Consider the following 15,824-nt stretch of genomic DNA (forward strand, 5'->3'; position numbering starts at 1 on the left):
GAATCGGCGCACAGGTACCCCCAGGAAGATTCTTAGTGCTCATTTCTGTTAGAGGCCTAGTCGATCCCAGGGGCATAGTGCGGATGGAAGGATTAGATAAATTGAAAAGAAAAATCCAATGATCCCATCGGGAATCGAACCCGCGACCTCCCGGCTTGTAGCATAGTGCCTCAACCAGCTACTCTACCGCGTGTGCAACTGTTCACATTATTACAAACTTTAATTCCATAATTATTTTAATTTACAGTTTCTTCTTTCGTCAATTAATGAGTAGAGATGAAACAGTCTTCCTCGAAGGACACTGAAGAAACTTGAACCTCCAATTTACAGAAGTTTTTAGCTGCGCCATTGAATAACCTGAAAAGCAGGTGGCTTGTTACTGTATCTGAATGGCTACGTACTTGATAGAGTATTGACATGTACATGTAATTTTCAAACAAACCATATATCATCAGACACCAACAATTCTTACCGTGCTGCACACGGGATGAATCGCCTTCTGCCCAAATCTGTGTGATTGTTTCAGTCAAAATGATTATATGATGGATTTGAGGTTCTCCGAGCGGCGACTTATGCACAGTGCTGGAAGTAACTCTGCGTAGTCCGGTAGAAGTTAATCTGCTTTGTTCCGAAACGTCAGTGAACTTCTACCGGACGACGTTAAATGTAAAAATATAGTATTATTCGAAAGAAAATCTGTCTCAAGACAGTTAAGCAGTTTTCAGACAACGAAATTGAAGAAATATGATATGAATTTGAGCGTCATGTTACGGTACTTACGTATAAGTACTTACACGTATAAGTATTTAAGGTACTGTAAGGTAAGGTAAAGTTGTCCTTGTGCTGAACTAATTAAGCACTACACCATGAAGGCCTATAGGGGAGTGGATGTATAGATCCACATTTTCTTGACCTCTACACTAGTTGGAGGTGAGTTGTCAGCGTCACGCCCCGGCCGTTTTACGCCCTGTACCGATTGTATAGGAGGTTGGGTGGACCCCAGAGCCGGTCTGAACGATTGGAGAAGTGAAAATTCTTGACCCTACAGGGACTCGAACTCCGAGCCCTCGGTCGTCCGACTATGCTATCCCGGCTCCTAAGGTACTGTAAGTAATTTCTTATAATTAATTACATACAAGGCTGTATGAAGCTGTTCAAAGAAATATATAACGAAATTAAAGTTTTTATTGGACTGTATAAGTAGAAACAACAGAGACAATTAAACAAAATAATTGGCATAGAAATGATAAATAGCCTGAATAAAAGATATTGTACGAGTATTACGGATTCTGAAACGTTATCCATCTTTCAAAATTTGAAATTGTTTTCCTACCGACGGGGTTCCCTATACTGTCAGTTGTCCCCTCCCCCAGAGGAACATGTGTAGCACAACAGTTTTAGACCCGGGCAGTATCGATCCTCCTGCGGTGAACGTTCTGCAGATGTCTACTCGAGTACATTCATACCAAAATCTTTGTGACGCAGCATGTTAATGCATTTCTGAACTCTCGGACCGACAGAATTCATATCAACATCCTAGACCAGTCGCTCTCAACGGCAGCCATATGGGCCCCCAGGGGTCAATGCCTTATTTCAGGAGGGTCCAGGGGCAGAAGTCTGAAAAATGGAAGGCCATGGAGAATATTAAGTGGGCCAAGAAAACTTCGGTTCTGAAATAAAATTATTAACAATATAAAAAGAAAAAAATACCAAATGGTCAGTACATATAATAACACAATAACTCAATATCCTTTTTTTGTGTGCCTTACTTAAAAGGGACAGAATCTATTGTACCTAGATCTGGGAATTCCAAGTATTGGTAAACAGGTACTCGCCTTCTCAGAGTAGGTAAAGCCCTAAGGAAATGGTTAACTACAAAGATGATCCTTTATTTTCCTAAATATCTCCCACTCCCCTCATGAGTTCTACCGTCAACTTTTCAGAAAATTTCAGGTGTTCTTCAGTTCAGTATTCGGAGTGTTTGGAAGAGGACATTTTTCTGCGAAAGTTCTATTATTGTGGCAGTTCCCTACTTTGAAGCTAAGTTACAAACTGCAGCTATTATTTTTCGACAACTAAGCCTCACATTTCATAATAATTTGAACCTTCATTACAAATAAATTATTTGTTTTCATTAACATTTGAATATCCTCTCTCTACATAAGAAAAATATTGCGCAGTTTTGTATTTTTTTAAGTAGAACGGTTTCCAAAGTAATTTCTATGAACATTGACTTCCGCCGGGGCCTGAAGCTGACCATTTACCTCCAACTATTAATGAGGTCAAGAAAATGTGGCTCTATACGTCCACTACCCAATACGCCTTTATGGCCTAGTGCTTAATTAGTTAAGCACAGGGACAAATTTGTTTTAACCTTAAATAGCTAGCATAATGAATATAACCAAATTTCAAAACAATTCTTCAGTTATCAAATACGTAAAATTCATCTTATTGTAGGTGTGTAGAACAGCTTCAATATTACAGCGACCTAAGGGTTTAATAGTCAATGCGAGGAAATTATTACAGACCTGAACTAGCGCTGTTCTTATTTCGGTTATTGATATAGCTTATGGTCGGCCAGTTTCAGCACAATACGACAAGCTGGCGTTCTTCGTGACCCACTTCTCCACATGGAAAGAACAAAATTCCCAAGGAAAGAGCAACTTTCCATGTATAGAAATGAGAAAGTGAACTGCCAACTGGCACAGCATGAGAAAGGCAACATATGTAGAGCTGAAGCATATTCCGAACAGACGTCTTGCTAAGAAAAAAAGGTGAAAAGAGAGGGGAAAAGGTAGGAGCAACCAGGCAAACACAATTAACAGTGATTTCATAAGCTTTATTTTTCGTGTCCTGGCTTTGTGGCAGAAATGACAACGCATAGTGGCACTTGCAGACGGACAAAAATGCGTCTCGTGAGCTGAGTAACCTTGCTTACTACGCGTATATATGCTTCATAGCTCATAGCTTTGAATTGTATGAAAATAGATAAGCTGAAAGGCGGAAGGGGTCGCAAATTCGAGGTCCCAACAGGCTGTGCGATCCCATACATGATCCTTGGAACGTACTTTTTATCGTGTACTTTCATGCACAATGTCCCAGGAGGAACGACCAGTATTCCGGGAGATCATAGTATCGTTCATTCTAAGCAAAAAATATATATCGAGTGTATTTTGTTAAATGAAGTTTACGACCCATTAATTATATTCAAACCCCTTGGGGCCCGTTTGGGTGTCTCGGTTTACTTTACAACATTGTCTCAAATGTTGGGTTACGTAACATCGAGCGAGAAACAGTGTGCGGGATGTGATAATGTCAGACGTGGATACAGGCAACCAAGGTCTATTTTAAAGTATACTGAAATACTTTAGAGGAAGTAATGCGAAAGCATGTGTCAGGATACACGGATACACGTTCTACCGGCGTTCATCGCAAGCCGTGGCCTCGTGAATACGGAGTGGGTGTGGTAACCTCGACTGTTTCTCTCTCTGTGCTATTGACTGGCATGCGTCTTTGGAGTACATACTTCCAGTTTTGGCTGGGACAGTCCCGCTTTGCTCGGGCAGTCCCTCTTTTATAACCAGTCCCCCCACAAGTATTATTAGGACACACATATATCCCTTTTTTATATTTTACAAGAAATCTTAGATTAGGAAGCGTACACGTTTGCTAGTGAAATTAAAATTTCCAGTTTCCTGTGTACATTAGTTGACGCGATGCAGTATTATTTCATACCATGAATGCTAACACTGTAGTTTGCATGCTGCAAATTGCCATTCAGTAAAAACTGCAGTTGTGTTTCGTTTCTTCACATCTTGCATCGCTGAATTTCTTATTGCGGAGTTTTACAGCACACACTATAATACTTGTAACAGTTGTCGAGAACATGTAACTAAAATACGACTTTTTAAGCATTATGTAGTCGTTTTAACTTTATTTTAACATTATAAAACTTGTTTTTATTGTGTGAACTAAAATTTGAAACATAATATGAAGATTACGGAAGAAATTACTTTCAAAAATGATTTTGTGTGAGTTCAAAATGCTTGCTTAAATACTCGTATTATGTCCATTTTACTAGGCGATTTGTTTTAATCACAGTGTGAAGTTCCATTGAATGTCATTTGACCCGTCTTTTGGTTACTGAATTACGATCTTCCTAGTCAGACTATCTTCCTTGCTTCCTTGCGCTGGGCTGAAGAATGCACTTCCGGTTAGATATGTCAGATCCGTTGCAAGACGGAAGTGAATTATTCTTGATTTTTAACCCCTGAACCCCATTGTTTTTCGTCAAAGAATAACTGCTTTAAATATTCCACTCATTTTTTCCTGTTTACAACGGATAAGTCGTCTTTGCTAGAAGATGGCGGTATCGACTTCATTGTCGACAGACATCTATTATCCCGAGCCTTTTCGTGGTTTTACTTAGTTTCTCTAAGCGCATGTCGTGACACTTCTAAATGGATCATGACCGCCCTGTTCCCAATTCTTACCTACCAGTCATTGCTTGTCATTTTTTTTTTCGTAACATTCGACGCTATAGACACTTGTAATTTAAACAGAGTCGTTAAATAATACAAGAACGAATGCTTTAACGAAAGGTTGATAAGTCCATAGATGAAGGGTGGCAACCTATGGCACGCGTGGCACAGGCTGATTCGTAAAGATATTTTAGAAAACGCTCCGAACCAAACTGCACAATAAAACTGGAAAACCAGGGATTGTATTGTAGCACACATACTTCACAACGGCGTTCTTTGCAGTTTACTAAGCTTATTTGTGGCAGGTTTATAAAGGCACTTCAGCACGACATAAACTGTGGAGATACAACACAAATAAAAGAAATAAAATGCCTCGTGGAATTAATAAATGAATATAGAAGGTCTATTTTGTAAGTTCTGAGGCCCTCACAGCAGTGATTATGAAGGGTTCTATGTTCTGGGAGGGAGGACGCGGTAGCGTAGTTGGTTGAGGCACTATGCTACAAGTCGGAAGGTTGCGGGTTCGAGTCTCAATAAGATGGATTTTTTTTTTTCAATTTACCTAATCCTTCCAGTCATTAACAATCAAGTTCCTTCCGTCAAATGTGACACTTTTTTAAGTTTTCCCCCTCGTCACCACCTGCCTTACATGTTTCGGCTCACCACGGAGCCATCATCAGAGGCATTTATAGTAGAAAAAGAAATCACCAACACACAAAACTTCACTTTGTCAAAGATAGCCACGTTCCAGTTGGTTAAAATAATTACAAATAGTTAAAATTACCCAGATTGTCGGTTCACTAAAAGTTTTCCACACACCACAGTAGCTTCTTATTTGATTCGTCGTTAATTCTATAAAATTATGTTTCGTTATTTGAAGTGAGAATTCTTAAAATCCCTAGAATTCTTTCCCGCTTGGCCCAATCTTTTTGCTTGGGATGTTGTTGACGTGTGTTGTCTGTCGGTAGTTGATGTTGCTTGTCTGTGTGTTGTGATGCTTGTTGATGCATCAACTACCGACAGACAACACACGTCAACAACATCCCAAGCAAAAAGATTGGGCCAAGCGGGAAAGAATTCTAGGGATTTTAAGAATTCTCACTTCAAATAACGAAACATAATTTTATAGAATTAACGACGAATCAAATAAGAAGCTACTGTGGTGTGTGGAAAACTTTTAGTGAACCGACAATCTGGGTAATTTTAACTATTTGTAATTATTTTAACCAACTGGAACGTGGCTATCTTTGACAAAGTGAAGTTTTGTGTGTTGGTGATTTCTTTTTCTACTATAAATGCCTCTGATGATGGCTCCGTGGTGAGCCGAAACATGTAAGGCAGGTGGTGACGAGGGGGAAAACTTAAAAAAGTGTCACATTTGACGGAAGGAACTTGATTGTTAATTTGTTAGTGTGACGGACCAGAATGAAAGACCTTAAACTTCCAGTCATATTATGGCCCTGGGGTCGACTCAGCCTCTAACAGAAATGAGTACCAGGAATCTTCCTGGGGGGTAAAGGACGGCCGGCACGTAAGGCCACCAACTTACCGCCATCTGTGAGCCGACTGTCTAGAGAAAATGTGGGAGTCTCGACGTCTCACAACCCTATGGGCCTTCACAACCTGTTACAGGGATATCTTCACCTACTTTCTATCTTCTGGAAAATAATGTCGTATAGTCTGTTGAAAGGCAACCAAAGTTTCGTACGTGCATGTCTCCTCCATCTTCAAGGTCTAAGAAGAAGCCAAACACGAAAGCTTATTCTTCAACCCTGTCGATGGAAGCGAAATGTTGCTCCTCAGGTGGCAGTCTCTACTTGCTGTCTGTTCATGCTGATTTCTTGCTTGGCTTATTCTTCGGCCCTTATGATGGAGGGGATATGTTCCATCGACACGTCGGCGGAATTTCAACGGACTACACCAGTTTATATAACCGGAAATAGAAATTTACATGCCCTTTCTTTTCTTGTGAAGTAGGTTCGCTAGCCAAGAGACTACCCGCTCTGTATGGAAGAGGAACAGTGCGGTACAAAGTCGATATGAATGACTCATCGAGTCTATGTAAATGGAAGTACACTGATGTCATCCATACATAAGGATACAGCATGACGGAAAGCCATAATTCTCCGCATCTAAAGTGCTTAGGTATTTTGTCGGCCTAATGTGATCAAGGCTGAATATAAAACGCGTATGTTTGTTAAAGACTTCGTTTAAACAAGCACGAAAGACAGAAAACTTGAAGGAAATACGTACTCGCATTCAAAATGGAATAATTCATTTATTACCTTTATTTCCTTGAGGAAACAAAATGGCTATGCTGCCTATATGCAGCCTTCCTACTTTTGAACCGACTAATTTACACTAAAACTGGTAGAGACGTTGCCATCAGAGAGCCCCCCCCCACGACTCATACCATGCAAGTTCCTACAATCATTAATAACAAAAAGGCCTGACACAGACGCCAGCCAGTACATGTGTGGTAACAGATCTTCGAAAAATATGCAAATGTTGTTGCCGTAATTCCTCTGTAGACTACTCAAGAACTTGTATTTCGGAGTTATTCTGTTCGAATTTCGCCATGCAAAGAGACGTAATGATTCAATTCTGTGTATCGACTTCTTTGAATTAGGCAGTAACGTTTCCTCTACATCATTATCATCATCATTCGCAAAACAGCCCTTTTTGAGCCACAGCCTTCCTTAGAAGATTCTGCCAGATTTGTATCCGGTTTTCTCTTCTTTGGATTTTGCAACATTTTTTTTTATTTACGGAGAAAGGTTGTCAGTCCTGTGTCCAACCCCGAACCTGGAGGACCAGGTCCCTGCATTTATGTCTCCCAATGATAGAGTTGCCCACTTATACCCCCAGGCATCATATTCCCTTTTCGTCGCCTTCTATGACTTGCAGGGCTGCGGTATAAATATTCTAACCCGCCTCCACGAGGGGCAATGATTATGACAGCCCATAGTATCAGGGCCACTCCACAGTTCCGGCCTTGTTCATGTTTTGATCATTTTCACTCGCAGCAGACAGCTGGATCTTTGAAACTCTCCCAGCAGGAAGTTACATGCGACAAGAGTGTTCTATAATTAGTGCAGACTTGGAAAACCAAAACGGACGGTCGCCTTCTGCATGCAGACGCCTTAGATACGCAAGATATCCACTGGCGGTTTCGTGATTTACCTTGGGTGTGACTGTGCGAAATTCTGTATTCTGATTTACTGTTTCTTTTTTTTTTCTTCTACAAGCGTTAAGAAGTCCTTCGCCAAGTTAGACGCCCTTCCTATGCGACACCGATGACGAGAACTTCTACTTAACCCCATGAAGTTATCAGTTACACTCAGTGGGTGTACTGGAGAGAAAGTCCCAATCGAACCCCGGCAGATGGATGTTTAGGTCTTAATTTTATTATTACTAATTTAATAAAAACAACTCCATTAAAAAGAGTCATTTTTGAGGAGCCAATAATCTCTCAATTATTCAAGAAATCCACCCCCTTTATGTAATCTGAAAGTTCACCATCGTGCTCTGAAGAGACCACCACTGGTTCCAGTCATAAGCCAGATGAATGTAGTCTACATCTTCCCACACCATTTCTTTAAGATCCATTATAATATTATCACCCCATCTACGCCTAGGTCAGATTTTCCGACCAACATTTTGTATGCATTTTTCATCTCTTCCATGCATGCCTCAACCAGCTCATAATCCCTCGTTTTAAAATCATAATAATTACTGATGAAAAGAAATTATTAATTTACTGCAATTTAAAATATATAACTTTCGTTATGTGTTAAGACCATTGTTAGCTATTTCATTAGTAGGCTATGCTTTGTTGATCAAAAGTTTCAGCATGCCTTCTTCGTTAATTTTTATTTTTCTGCCTTTCCGATTTCCTTTCGTTTCTCTTTGACATGGAGAAGAAACTGTAGCCGACATAGCTTCAAGTTTCGTAACTCACATTCTATCCATCCATCCATCCATCCGTCCGTCCGTCCATCCATCCATCCATCCATCCTCCCAACCATCCATCCGTCCAACCATCAATCCGTCCATCCATCCATCCGTCCAACCATCCATCCGTCCATCCATCCATCCATCCATCCATCCATCCGTCCAACCATCCATCCGTCCATCCATCCATCCATCCATCCGTCCAACCATCCATCCGTCCATCCATTCATCCATCCATCCGTCCATCCGTCCAACCTTCCATCCGTCCATCCATCCATCCGTCCAACCATCCATCCGTCCAAACATCCATCCGTCCAAACATCCATCCATCCATCCGTCCATCCATCCATGCGTCCATCCATCCATCCTTCCGTCCATCCATCCATCCTTCCGTCCAACCATCCATCCGTCCATCCATTCATCTCTCCATCTATCCATCCGTCCGTTCGTCCGTCCATCCATCCATCCATGCATCCATCTACAGCCGTTTGTTGGGCCTTGGCCGCTTTTTTCACTTTCCTAATCCCATTCTCAGTCTGTAGGACTCCTTGGACGATGTATCAGCCCGTCGCGAGGCCGAGGCCTGCACACAGAACATNTTCCAACCATCCATCCGTCCATCCATTCATCCGTCCGTCCATCCGTCCAATCATCCATCCGTCCAACCATCCATCCGTCCATCCATCCATTCATGCATCCATCTACAGCCGTTTGTTGGGCCTTGGCCGCTTTTTTCACTTTCCTAATCCCATTCTCAGTCTGTAGGACTCCTTGGACGATGTATCAGCCCGTCGCGAGGCCGAGGCCTGCACACAGAACATCACAAACACAGAATAAATGCACAGAGACATCCATGCCTCAGGTGGGATTCGAACCCACGATCCTAGTGTTTGAGCGGGCGATGACAGTTCATACCTTAGACCGCGGGGGCACTGTGATCGCGCATTTCGTTATAACTAAATTTAATTATTCCACGTTTGAAAATTATTGTCTTTTGGGATTTAACGCATTGCAATATGGCAGACATATACAAAAGTACACGAATCTCGAAGTTCACATTTTAGCTTTTTACTTCCTTACTGAGCAGGTTCGTGTACTGCTAACGTTCTGGACTTGTGTTCTGGAAGTATCCATGAAGAAAAGAAAGAGGGTTGCTCTCTACTCCACCTCACACGTTCGCGCCGTGTTGCCATATTCTATAGCTGGGAATAAAAAAGAAGTTCGACGTTGGGGTGACTTTGAATAGCTAATGTTCATGGCACATTTCGTGAAAATCTGTAAAACATTTGAGAAGTTTTATTCTACGAGGCGTACAGTATCGAAGCTGTACAGAGGAGCCAATAAACTGCCACCTGAAAAATATTACTTGTTTTGATGTTATCAAAAACTTTCCCAACAAAAGTCCATTCTATCGAAGAGCACGTTTGATGAGGGAGACGAAGTTTTTGTGCACGGAGGCGCTTCACAAATATCAAGGTCACGCTGGATTTTGTAAATGGCGCTGTACCATATTCAGGTAGTAAACGTTATTGCCCTACACTGTATACTGAGAAGAGGCAGTTATGGACGAACCGAGGTACGATATCAGAATCTGCTTAGAGAAACTGAGGGAAAGCATGAAATACCTCAGTAGGATAGCCGGTCTCATGGACGAGATTCGAATCGAGAACCTCCCAGATACAAAACCTGTGCTAAATTGTTCGGTGATTCAGTAATTGAAAGGGACACACAAACACACATAAGCAGCATTGTGTTCTCAGAAGTCTAATTATTGGGCATATTCGCATCCCTACGAGGCCAATGTTAAGTTCGCCCAGTCCGTCCATCTATACACATGAAAGAGCATGTGCACCGCTGGTCGGATTTTCATTGAATTTGAAGCTGGAAAACTATACGAAAGACTGGCGATTCACTTAAAGTTTCTTTTAGATCGGCCAATTCTAACCATTACATACATAAGTGTAGAGTGTTTGGTATGCAATAATTTCTAGCATTAGTTTCTTTTCCTAAACACGTAAGAATCCGATGATGGCCATATAGGTCTGAAATATATGAGATTTATTTTATTCAATACATAAAGTTTCCAACTACTAGATGTTACAGTTCATGAATGTTATTACTTCATTATCAATAGAAATCATAACGACTGAAGTGTCTCATGAAACTAAAGTCCATAGCGTTCCGACAGAGAGCTTCTCCAATGCCACCCCCTAGACATTGTGATAAAGTAAAAGTAAAGTAAAGCTCTCCCTGTAACAGGCCTTGAAGGCCCATGGGGTTGTGAGACGTTGAGGGTCCCATATTATCTAGACCAGGCATGTCCAACGCGTCGATCGCGGTACGATTGTTGGTCGATCTCATAGGCCTATAAGGAATTTATCCGTGAAAAACATATAATATGATTACATTCAGATTTTGAAGGGAAAATACGTGTTAAAGTAGTCTGTACTTTCAATGTATGTTTTTTATTATTGCTAGTGGGGTGGGACTAAGTCCCTTGTACTGCGGCCACTTCTGACCTATTGTACCAGCCCAAGTTGATAGGTAAGGGTGATTGTGGAGCAATTGGTGGAATGAAGATTGGCAGGGGAAACCGACGTACTCGGAGAAAACCTGCCCCAGCGCCACTTTGTCGACCACAAATCCCACTTGACCAGACCGGGATGGAACACGGGCCGCCGCGGTGGGAAGCCAGCGACTAACTGCTTGAGCTATGGCGCGGCCATTCAATATATGTTGCTTTTACAACAAACATCATGTGTCATGTTATTTTTACCAATATTTTTGCTTAAAGCGAGGTACGGCCATAGGAGGGGGTGGCAGATCACTGGCAGTTTTGACACTAAAAAGTCGATCACAGCCTGTTTGAAGTGGGACATGCCTGATCTAGATAATCGACTTAAAGATGGCGGTAATTTTGATACAGTGCAAAAATTCTGGAATAGACCTAGCCAGATTCACAAATTTCGTCCGATATATGAACAGAGCAATTAGGCGCAACTACACATCCTTCAGTTTCTCAAGGTGTTCTGTGCACCATGGAGTTAATTAGTTCTGGTAGGCCTACTGGAGTAACAGGGGGATCTTTTTTTGTGTGTGTACCTTGAATTAAATTCATATGAAATGTTTGTTTTGTTGTCAGTTTATTGAACGGCTGTTTCTCAACTGCATAGTGTCCGAGTCATGATGAAAGAGACGTATGCGCGGTTATGAATAATGAAACAAGATTGGAAACAGCATAAAACATAGACCTCTTAGAGATATACGTACATTTACACTGTTTTGATGCTCGAGATGGTTCAAGTTCGTATAGCAACAGGCGTGACCAGAGTGGTTTGAACGGCTGTTGTACTGCGATGTGGAAAGCAAATGGAAAAACTACCACATTATCACTTTTCCTGGATAGTCTCTTTCCAAAAACAGAAGATCGCATTAAGTGGAGGAACTGTTTTGGAAGAGACTGTGGACTTGTCCTCTGACAGATTACTGATGAATGAATGTATCGTTTTTCGGTATGAATTTTAAATGATATACGACGAAAACAAATGTGTGCTTATTCACTATACCATCTTCCAGCACGAAGGACAAATTTGGTAACCGAATCTCACACTGGATATGCTTCTCTGTTATTTGGGTGTACATTTCCAATGTAGTCATCAGGCAAAATGCCTCGTTGCATTATATCCATAGTTAGTGTTTCACTCACTTCAAGCCATAAACGATCAGGTCGGCTAGTTGTACCTCTCTTTCTCTCCTTGCCCCACCAAGCGAAGTGAAAGATCTAAGGCAACGCTGTAAAGTCGTTGACCGCTTTGAATACAAGAGATAATTGAAAAGAAGTTAAATTTAAAATTTCATTTTTCAATAACCAAATTATACGTTAATATATATAATATCCTTTAATCTCCTTTAATCCAAGTGCCTATACAAATTAATTATGTTTAAATTCGCCAATGAGACTGCCCGACGTGTCAACCGCACCCATGTGACATCATACCACGGGAGGAGAGCCAATAAGAAAGCTACACAATGTGACGTCACATAAAATATATAGATGAGATTTGCGCCAGACGGTGCCATTGTCTGTTTGAGGAAGCGTCGTTGCTTGCTTCTTGCGAACGGAGTGTTGAGACTTTTTGTGTACTAAGATATTTTTCTGCCAAAATGGTGAGTATTATGGTTGGACAGTTATTAAACACATTAGTATAACGAGGAATTATTTTACGTTTTGTTCCCGTAAATTTTCAGGCGTTTTGCATATCATGAAAGTACGGAATGCTTAATTGCTGGAAATGGTAAAAGAGTTTTCACAAGTTGCGGAATTGAAAGATTAATCATGTTTGTGATAAAGAAAATCTGTAGTTATCGTGTTTGTAATATTACTGAAATAAACCGAAGTTTGTGGACGCAGTTTGACGTGGCATTTGCCACATGTCGGTAATACAGGGAACTGGATTCACACATTTTTTTTTTGTATTTGTCGAATTATTGTAGTTATGTCCTGTGGAAAATGAGTTTCTTTGCTGTTAATGAGATTTTGTATTAAGTTAGTTTTCGGTAAATGGAACAGAAAGCAGGTCGTCTCCTTGAGGTGATGACTTCACCTTAAAAGCAGTTGGGAATTTGGAATATTAGTAGTTGAAAAGACGCAGTTTAAATGGAAAAATGAAAGAGTCACACTGAAAGTCTGCTACAATGGGAAGAGCACTTGGGAATTTAGAATATTAGTAGTTGAAAGAGGCTGCTACAGTGGGAAATGAGTTACCATTTGTGTGGTTTGTCAGTCCTGGCATTTGAATTTAATGCATTAAGACTTGCATTATGTAGTTAATTTCAATAGGTGTAAGATGAACACAAACAACAGTGTGGATGCTGAGTATTTCGTGATATGACATTGGTATTGCAACAGGATATGCAGAATGTTGTATGTTTTCAGCGTGAATGTATCTCGATCCATGTTGGGCAAGCTGGAGTGCAGATTGGCAATGCTTGCTGGGAGTTGTACTGCCTTGAACATGGCATTCAGCCTGATGGTCAGATGCCATCTGATAAGACTCTTGGAGGTGGTGATGACAGTTTTAACACTTTCTTCAGTGAGACTGGTGCCGGAAAACATGTTCCAAGGGCAGTTTTTGTGGATTTGGAGCCTACAGTAGTTGGTATGTGTATTAAAATCAAGCATTTTCTATGGTATGCTATATGCAAGAGCTTAAGCTATTATAGCATTTTGAATTAGAATGCTGATTACATTATAAGTAAGTAAGTAGGCAGGCAGGCAGGCAGGCAGGCAAGAGTACTGTAGAGTAACAGTGAGAAGGGGTAGTAATTGCACAAAGTGAATAATGTCTCTTATAAACAACAATCAGTTCTGTCAGTTGAAGCATGCTGTTTATAACAAGACTGTTCTGTGTAAAGAGGGTATGAAAGGAAATATGAAACTTTTTTCGATTGAAGTGAAGTGTGTCTCACTGCCTTAGGGGTGGTTTGTATGTTGGCCATTGTAAAGGGGTCATTGAGATCAAGACGTTGGCATTATATGCTTGTAAGACTACTGTTAATGCTGGATTGTCCAAGTATAATCTATTATCTAACTAACCATCTAGTATGTAGGGCAGTAATGGTGGAGCAACACTTCCATTATGCATGGTTCATAATTAATTTTAGGCATAGGTACAACTTAAATTTACCTAGGTAGAATTAGGCTAAAATTCTGCCTTAGGATGAAGTGACTGGGATGACTTGTAGTTTCGGTAGTTTGTGACTTCCAGTTGGAAGGTTGCTGGATGAAAAGACACTCTGGAACATTGTAGCCTGAATTGTGAACTGACATGTTACATCAACTTGTACCTGCAGAGTATCCATATAGAATCATACATCAGAAAAATCGTTCACCAGCAGTTATGTTAAGATAGGAAGCAGCCTTAACACATCCGAGTTATGTGTCGGGTTGCATGCATGTATTGATAGTTGAGCATAGACTGATCTGTCCACAGATGAGGTCCGCACCGGAACATACCGACAGCTGTTTCATCCTGAACAGCTGATCACAGGAAAGGAGGATGCAGCGAACAACTATGCCAGGGGGCACTATACAATTGGCAAAGAAATTGTGGACTTGGTTCTTGACCGAATCCGAAAATTGGCTGACCAGTGCACTGGTCTTCAGGGCTTCTTGATCTTCCATTCCTTTGGTGGAGGCACTGGCTCTGGTTTTACATCTCTATTGATGGAAAGGCTCTCTGTTGACTATGGAAAGAAGAGCAAACTGGAATTTGCAATTTATCCTGCCCCTCAGGTTTCCACTGCTGTTGTTGAGCCTTACAATTCTATCCTAACCACCCACACCACTCTGGAACATTCTGACTGCGCCTTCATGGTTGATAATGAAGCCATTTATGACATCTGCCGACGTAATTTGGACATAGAACGCCCCACCTACACCAACCTCAACAGACTGATTGGCCAAATTGTATCCTCAATAACAGCTTCTCTCCGGTTTGATGGCGCACTGAATGTGGACCTGACTGAATTCCAGACTAACTTGGTGCCCTACCCACGTATCCACTTCCCTCTGGTCACCTATGCACCTGTCATCTCAGCTGAGAAGGCATACCATGAGCAGCTGTCTGTCGCAGAAATTACAAATGCCTGCTTTGAGCCTGCCAACCAGATGGTGAAATGTGATCCAAGGCATGGGAAGTACATGGCCTGCTGCATGCTATACCGAGGAGATGTTGTGCCAAAGGATGTTAATGCCGCAATTGCTACAATTAAGACCAAACGCACCATTCAGTTTGTAGACTGGTGTCCAACTGGGTTCAAGGTCGGCATCAACTACCAACCTCCAACAGTGGTCCCAGGAGGTGACCTGGCAAAGGTACAGCGTGCTGTGTGCATGTTGTCGAATACTACAGCCATTGCCGAGGCATGGGCCCGCCTGGACCATAAGTTTGATCTCATGTATGCTAAGCGTGCCTTCGTTCACTGGTACGTTGGTGAGGGTATGGAGGAAGGTGAATTCTCAGAAGCTCGTGAGGATCTTGCTGCCTTGGAGAAGGATTATGAAGAAGTTGGAATGGATTCGGTTGAAGGAGAAGGAGAAGGTGCTGAGGAGTATTAAAGGGCAATTTAGTTTTGTGCTCTGAAGTATTGTGATTCTTAAATATTTCATTAAGTTATGGTACTCATTAGAGTATATTTTTCAATTTGTAACTATTCTTTCATTTTTTCAACATTGACTGAAATAAGAAGAATTCTCAGTTACTGGATTTGTTCAGTATAATGTTTGTTTACTCCAGTTCAGTATAATACAATGTTCTTGGAATTATAATATTTCAGAGTGATCATTCCTATGTTCAGCATTTGCAAAATATAAATTTCTGGCAGAAA

General features: G+C 41.2%; 1 protein-coding gene across 1 annotated transcript; it reads left to right on the forward strand.

Moving 5' to 3' along the window:
* The first annotated feature begins 12,494 nt into the window (after positions 1-12,494).
* Positions 12,495-15,824, forward strand: LOC111871371 (tubulin alpha-1 chain). The gene is made up of 3 exons (XM_023864442.1): positions 12,495-12,602; positions 13,372-13,594; positions 14,429-15,824. The coding sequence occupies exons 1-3, from the start codon at positions 12,600-12,602 to the stop codon at positions 15,553-15,555; spliced, it is 1,353 nt and encodes a 450-aa protein (XP_023720210.1). The 5' UTR covers positions 12,495-12,599; the 3' UTR covers positions 15,556-15,824.

This window comes from Cryptotermes secundus, unplaced genomic scaffold, assembly GCF_002891405.2.
Source record: "Cryptotermes secundus unplaced genomic scaffold, Csec_1.0 scaffold194, whole genome shotgun sequence".
Lineage (NCBI taxonomy): Eukaryota > Metazoa > Arthropoda > Insecta > Blattodea > Kalotermitidae > Cryptotermes > Cryptotermes secundus.

What these genes read in the sequence shown, in the direction of transcription:
- LOC111871371 (XM_023864442.1), top strand. An exon ending in TTTGGAGCCTACAGTAGTTG is followed by an intron (nt 13,595 to 14,428) that starts GTATGTGTATTA and finishes ATCTGTCCACAG; the next exon opens with ATGAGGTCCGCACCGGAACA.